This window comes from Pygoscelis adeliae, unplaced genomic scaffold, assembly GCF_000699105.1.
Source record: "Pygoscelis adeliae isolate BGI_AS28 unplaced genomic scaffold, ASM69910v1 Scaffold186, whole genome shotgun sequence".
Lineage (NCBI taxonomy): Eukaryota > Metazoa > Chordata > Aves > Sphenisciformes > Spheniscidae > Pygoscelis > Pygoscelis adeliae.
Genome location: NW_008825071.1, coordinates 8,994,594 through 9,002,224, shown reverse-complemented (window position 1 = coordinate 9,002,224; position 7,631 = coordinate 8,994,594). Strand labels below are relative to the sequence as shown.

The window sequence follows — 7,631 nt, the reverse complement described above, 5'->3', positions numbered from 1 at the left end:
TACTTCATATTTATGTTCACTGCAGGTACAATCCATGTTGTGACACTCAAGAGACATGCATTCTCTGCAGAAGGCACGACCTGAAATACTATTATAAAATTGTTATTTAGGACTAAACCAGTTCATTGAGCCCTTCTCCGTAAGCCCACTTGTCACGGTAAGCAGAGATTGGGGGAGTGCGAAGACAAAACATTTATGGTCACCTGCTTGCACTTGCTGACTCACAAGGCGCTGGAGCTCAGGGTCAAGGAGAAGGCCTTGCTGTAAAAGCCCTCACTTGTTGTTTACAGTATTTTAGGGAGTATTCAATTAAAATATCAGCACTGTTCGAGAGCCTAGTTTATTTAATAATGCTATTTTATAGTAAGTAGGGGACAACTCTGAATGATGGCAGGTTTTTTGATTCCATTAAAAACATGATTGAGATATGGACAGCATTTAAGATAATCAGCTGTATATAAATTCATCCACCAATGAAGGAAGCTTCTCTAAATCGTAAGCATCAAAGAGGTCACTGATGCCTTCTTCATCCCCAAGGCTCAGCAAATAATCTTCCTGAAGCAGAGGAGGCAGCAAATTCACAAATGGTCCTTCAAAGTTTGAGGGAATTTGGTCCTCGGTCTGCTGGAGAAGGTTGGCTGGAGAAGCCAATGGAGAGATTGTTGCCATATTTACTGAGCAGTCACCTTGTCCTGAGTTAGTAGAAGCCACTTCTGTAAGAGGAGGGAGAGAAAAAATAAAGATGACATTTAATCTCATTAGAAATATTAGACACAGACCAAACAAAGTAACTACTGCATAAAGGGCCCTTCATAAAGCATCATTTCAACAAAAAATGGCCTCCATGTAATTTCTAGCTTGTTTTTGGTATGTTACAAAGGGCTGCTCAAAAATACACGTTGCTATTGCCACTGGCTTTTCTAGTAAAAAATTATTTTACAAGGTTTAAACAACTACTGGGGGGTGGGGGTGGGGTGGGGCGTGCACAGAAACCAAGTGCAGTGAGAGATGCCCATTTTTCAGTGGAATTCATAGTCAAAGTGAAAACTGTCTAGGCAACAGATGTCATCAGTGACACTGCATAGCTGCATATACCCATACACAGAGATTTCTGCCTCTTGTGTTGAGACACGAATCTTTGCTGCTACTGTCCTATTTGAAAACGCAAAAGGAACAAAACTGTTTCTTTCTTCAATATTGCATAAACTTAGGTTACATAGTTCCATATGACATGCAAATATCAAACTTATTTTAAACAACTGATGCAGAAGAAAACATATTTTCCCCTGTATAAACCAGGAAGGCACAGTGGAAAATGGATACCTTCACTTTTCACCTCTTAGAAAAATAAAGCCAAAAAATAAGAGCTGGATATCTGAAGTTCAGAATGAAATCTTGCATGGGAGCACAAAGAAAGGCCATTAGTATTACAAAGAAATATTTTTACCTTTGGAAATGGTTTTGGAAATATTTCCGTTGTGGTCCTGACTATAGGTTTTCATTGGACTGAGGGCATCGTTTTCCTCTGGGCACAGATAAACTTCAATAGGTCCTTGAGTACTAGATAAATGTATCAATGCACTCTGCTAACAAAACAAACGTCAGTAAGGTGTTATACCAATGAACGCAACAGAATATTGACAATACGGAGTAAATTCTTACTGGGGTGTGAGTGTTTGAATACAGTTTTTCCTAATCAAAAGAACCTGAAATCCCCCATGCATTTTTCTGAAGATGTGAAAGGCTTGGCTGATGTATCTCATAGACCCGAAAAGAACGTAAAAGCTTTTCCCACTGTCTGCAGTGCAGGCATCTCAGAAGCCCACCATTTTATGTGTTGTATCATAACCAGACAGGTATAAAGGATTGAACTCCTAACATTTTCTTGCAACCGTAACAACCTGGAGCGTTCTGATTTAATGGAACTATGGGATGAAAGTCACAGGTTTTGTTATTATTCATAACAATGTTATTGGATGTATTTGTGTAAGTGTTTCTGCTTTAAAAGAATGCCAAAACATCCTTCTCACCCACCCAAAAACCTTCAGCACTAACTCTCCCTGAACTCAAATAGCTGTATGGAAGTTCCCCTGTTTATCAGGGATGTTTTTCCAAATAACCAGAAAAGAGATTACATTTTCTTCACCCAAACTTATATAAGACATATATAAGTCCTTCTGCCCCCTCAAGACAGCAACTCTGATTTTGATGGTGTTTCTGAATAACAGGAACTCCTAATTCATCTCAAGAAATTGTCTTTTCTTAATTTTCACACACTGATGCAACACAAGATGACATATATAGACAGAAAATCTGCAAAGTTGCTCTTAGTGTTATGATGGAAAATCATAAATGACTCCAGTTAAAAATAAACCTGCTCCAGCTGTATTGCATTAATAGCTTTAAAAAGCATGAATACAGGCATTATATACCTCTTTGCAGACTTCTTTCAAATACATTTTGTTGTGTCCTTTGACAAGAAGTTCCTCATATTGTTTGCGTTCTGACAGTTATGTAGCATAATAGACAGCATTTACAAATACAGAGAACAACAACTGAACAGGGATACCCCAGGGCGCAAAAAACAGTTAAGAGTACTTAGGGCAATGCTATAGATAATTAGAAAAGAGGAGATGGGAAGAGCAGGAGTTGGGGAAGGTACTGTTGAGTGACTGAGATATGCAAAGGAAGACTCTGAAATGTAACTGCAAATGAGAGAAAGAAAGAGGACTTCTACTGCCTGAAGCTGAAAATTAAATGAGTAAGTTGGGTAGGGGGGATAAGGGCGGTCTAGGCGCTAGTTATAACGATTGCGTGCATCTCTCTCTACCTGCCTGATTTCACTGAATTAAAAATCAAAGCGTAATGCCTAGGGGAAAGAAACAGGAAAGCAAGCAACAATAACAGTATATATTTATGGATACTGACAAAAGATATCCCTTCCTCACTGCAGCAAAATGATTTATTCTTCCAAAACCTGCACCTAGCTTCAAAGGGGAAATTAAGGACCAAGGCAGGGGAAAAAAAAGGATGGAAACTGTAATGGGCCTAAGCAAGTGGAGAATAATCTTCGGAAAAGAAGTGACAGGGAATCTGGAGTCTGTTCCTGCCCGCCCTGCAGCAGGTGGCCCTGGGCTCAGTGGAACCAGCCCAACAATAGGGATGAAGGAATAACGTAGAGGTATGAACACAGCACAGAGGTTTCTGGGGTTTAGCCCTACGTCTAAATGCTCCTTGAGAGAAGAAATTAGGTACATTTTTGAACCTCTAAAGCGATTGCTCGTGCAAATTATTTACGTTTGCCCAATGTACTTGGGTCTGTCGTAACAACTGGGAACTGAAAAGCAGCTCACTTTTGCCACCAAGAGATAAAATCCTAGGAGCAGCTGAACCACGTGGTTCATAAACCATGAGAGGAATGAAGAAAAGGAAAGCTACTCCCTGAGGATATCTTCAAAGGAAAGCCACCCGAAGCATTTTTCTCTGCAACTGTGACATCAGGTAAGGGAAGGGAGAAGCAGCTATGTTACCCTAGACATCTACCTGAGATAAGGAACAGAAACAAAATGAGGACGAAAGAATGAGAGCCAGGTATCTCATATACAAAAACTGGCACTCGGAGACAGAGAGAGACTGTGGCTTGACCAGCAAGGGGCAACAGAAGAGGGACACAGATGAACGCAGACAGCTTCAGAAATAGAAGTACCTATAACAAAATAGGAAAGGAAATCCCCATCCCCTACAGACTTCATGGTAGCAAACAAAAAGTGCGCTAGCAAAATGTACAAAGTTTTACACAGATGTGTAAAATCAAAGATGATGATGGAAGAAGGAAGGGCAAGAATGGATTCTAGGAATAAAACACAAGTTTCTACAGTAACTGTAATACTTCAGAAAAGAAAATCCTACATGAAAACATACTTCTCAATAAATTAGGATACCAGTAATATGGGTCATCAAGATACTTAAGGCATTGAGTTATCCATGAACTTTAGAACTAAAACTACATAAAGCTAAAAAAAAAAAAAAAAAGGAGCCAAATCTCTTAAGAGAAAGATTTTACATGGTTACAGACAGGGAATTTCAACTGTCAAGTAAGAGCTCTTCTTTACATGAAGTATGGCAGAAGAGAATAATCTGTAAATAGTGTGGATTACTTTGAAGGAAAGCTGGACTTTAGAGAAAAGGAAGAAATAAGGATTGCTTTGTGTAAAATGATTTTTAAAGATTCCCCTTCCTTTTTTAAAAAAACACCTCCAAAGTTTGTAAGACAGATGAATATAGGATTGCATGCCACTATAATCAACTCGGGCATCAGTTACCACAGTAAGACTCACAACACACTTGCTCCATCTATAGAGAAATGATGTATAACCTGGCAGGAAAAGCCAGGTTCTCCTTACCTCCACTGGATCAGGCACTTCAAGTCTTGTTTCCGGAGGAGCTTTCACAACTATAACAGTTTGGTCTTTAAGGCCACTAATTTTTCGAATATCTTGATACGTCACATAAGCTAATGTAATCACTGTTAAGGAATTTTCCAACGCAGGTTATAATATATTCAGACTATTAGAAGATGCAGAATTCTTTCAATTATTTTTCCATTTTCTCATGGCTACGTTGTTCTTAGCCTAAAGTTTTCTATTCTCTACACTGCTTGTGATTGCAGTGAAACTGTGTGAGAATTTCCCTGTGATCTAACAGCTGAGGTCACCACCGAGTGACAAAAGGCATTCTTCGTGCTGAGTCCTTCTCCTTTACACGTGTAAAGCTACATAAGCTAAAGCTCAACAACCCGCAATTACTCACAGACTGCGCAAAGCAAAATTTTTTTTTTTTTTTAACACCCTTGCTATGAAAATGCAGAGAATTGGAAATCACAGAAAAAATGTAAAGGAATTTACAGATGCATGTTATAGATGTGCATACACAGTATATTTTTTAAGTCATCAATAAAATAATTTCAATTTTAATTTGATTTTTTTAAACATTTATACATTCATATATTTATTCATTTATATTATATGAAATTACTTCAAAAAAATGCTTAAACAACTACTTTAAACAACTTGACAGTGCAGAAAGCTGATTTCTACATAAGCACGGAATGAACATAAGTATTTTGCTGTTCAACATGAATTCGTCAAATCAACATGAGTGTTTTGGTGGGTTACTGCACGGTGGTGCCTCACCTACTGACCTGTGTAACCGAGGTGTCACAGAGCTTTTGGTCGCGAACTGTGAAACAGCCGTGATCACATGCAAGTGCTTCCAGCTCTTTAGTTTTGTCGTCTGTGAGGTATCTAGCATAATACTTATGCCATAGAAGTAAAGAGCCTAATTTATTATTATACTTTTGGGGGATGTAAAAGTGAACAATTTTGGTAAATGTCTACTGCTACCGTACAGTAAGACAAACTGTCCGAGCTCAAAATGCCAATACGTCTCACATCTGACTTGGACCAAATGCAAAGTAACAGGTCAGGGGGCAAAACGACAGATCAGCTTTCAGGCAAATGGCTTTTATCAAGGCTTCTACCACGCCTCGAGTAAGGTTTAGCAAGGTTTGCAAAGGCAGAGTACAAATTACAGCAACAGTGGCTGTCGCTATATGAACAAAGGAAAGGGTTGCATGGCTTTCAAATAAAAAAACAATCTTCATTGCTGTAGCTAAAAGCTCCCCACGCTAATGCTGGGCATATCCCAAAACATTCAAGGTAGCGATCAGTTACTGTCTGATTCTATTTATAAGGTGGACAAGGAAGCACACAGCCAGGGCACAAACAATATTTTGGCACTACCTAAACATGAGGGAGAAGAAAAACATTTTCAAAAGCAGAAACTTCGCCTTCAGAGATTAAGCAAATGGAGAGGCTTCGCAGCTCCCTGAGTGTTCAGTAGGTCACCTCAGGTCAGGCTTCAGTGAGGTGAGCAAAAGACTATACTGGGATGCACTCAGGTTCCTCCCCAGGTTTCACACTTCCACATTCCTTCCTCAGTAATCACTAATGTTATCAGTAAACTTAGAGTGACAGAAGGGTTTGGGGAATACGCTCTCCTAAATCCAAAAGCATGAGGCCAAGACGCTGCTAGTGCTGATCCCTCCTCACCCATCGCCAAGGGAGACAGCGACTGCAGGGCAGGGATCTCTACCACAGCAAACAGCACTAGAAAAATAGAGAATTGTGATGCTCAATTTTGCTTTGCTTAAATCTCTTCGCGAATCAAGGCAGCGCTGACCCTGCTCCCTATGCCACTCGGTGGTCTTGCTTTCATACTCCTTTTGCTTGCTTTCATAGGCATTTTGACACAAGCACAATCAAAAGACAATATTTACATAGTTCACATCACTTGTTACTGACACTCCTGTAGTTATTTCTTATCCTTCAAAACGGAGAATAAGTCCACCTTATTACACGCTCTTTAAGAACTACTGACTATTAAAGTAATAAAAGGTTTTACATCAGCATTTAATAAAATGCTCTCTTCTGTTGCTAATAGGTGGGAAATCTAGTGAAAATGAGAACTGGTTACTTACAAGGGGTATTAGCAGCCAAAATATCAGAAGTCATACGAACCTTATGCATTCGAGCATTGCTATTACATTAAATACTTAAGTCTAAAATAGACATTTTGAGAGCTCATAAAACCTTTATCTATTATATTCTATCATAGATTCTCTAGCCAGAAGCAGCTAAAAATTTGTTGCAAGTTTCAGCCTAAACTGACTCCCAACTTTATTTTCCTCTCTGTGTCTGTAATCTATAGACACATCAGTTTAATGTTAAAAAAAAAAGTATATTAAGCAATGACTACACACACACAAGTATTTGTTACCTTAGCAAAGACTTTGTCTGCATACCTTTATAATTTCTGCACACATAAAAATGGGGTTTGCTCTGGGCTCAAGAGTCGAAAAAGCACAGTGTTTTGGATGTTGTCACTCATTAATCAGCTAAATTCTTGGTTCTGCTCTATGTGAACATGGATATTAATGGGCTCCTTCATACACCCACCTTTTTCTCTTTTCTTTTTTTTTTTTTTTTTTGGACATTCCAGAAGCATTACAGGTGCAAGTGGCTTAAATAACTTTTATACAGAACTACATTAAAACCCGTTACCCAACTTCTGGAAATTTCTGATGCTTCTTATGACATTACTTAGAGGAGTTCTCTTAGTATTACAGAGCACAGCAAGGAGACTGACCACCTTTGAGGTTTTGAGAAAAAGGATATCTCTGATTCTCCGAGTCCTCTGTTAGCAGCTTGAGGTCCAGGGTGCAGCTTTGGATTAGCTCATCCAGTTTCTTCTCTTCCTGAGTCAGTTCGGTCACCTCCTTCGTGAGGCCTTGACGCTGTGCCAGCATGCCACCGTCCTCTGACAGACTGCAACCCCTGCGGATACAGGGGAGGAAGACACCTTTTCAGCATTTGTAAAACTTGACCCTGTGCTACGGGAAAGGGAAGAGGCAGGCTTTTACAGTACAGATCAAGTCATAGAATCATAGAATAGTTTGGGTTGGAAGGGACCTCTAAAGGTCATCTAGTCCAACCCCCCTGCCGTGGGCAGGGACATCTTCAACTAGATCAGGTTGCTCAGAGCCCCGTCCAACCTGACCTGGAATGTTTCCA

General features: G+C 39.5%; 1 protein-coding gene across 1 annotated transcript in view; it reads right to left on the bottom strand.

The window, feature by feature from the left end:
* Nucleotides 1-447: 447 nt before the first annotated feature.
* The window catches only part of E2F3 (E2F transcription factor 3), an 18,063-nt gene continuing 10,879 nt past the window's right edge, over nucleotides 448-7,631 (bottom strand). Inside the window, exons 6-9 of the mRNA XM_009326559.1 lie at nucleotides 7,236-7,394; nucleotides 4,404-4,518; nucleotides 1,448-1,583; nucleotides 448-713 (exon numbers count right to left, since the gene is read on the bottom strand). Coding sequence (XP_009324834.1) covers nucleotides 448-713; nucleotides 1,448-1,583; nucleotides 4,404-4,518; nucleotides 7,236-7,394 — 676 coding nt within the window. The remainder of the gene's footprint in view (nucleotides 714-1,447; nucleotides 1,584-4,403; nucleotides 4,519-7,235; nucleotides 7,395-7,631) is intronic.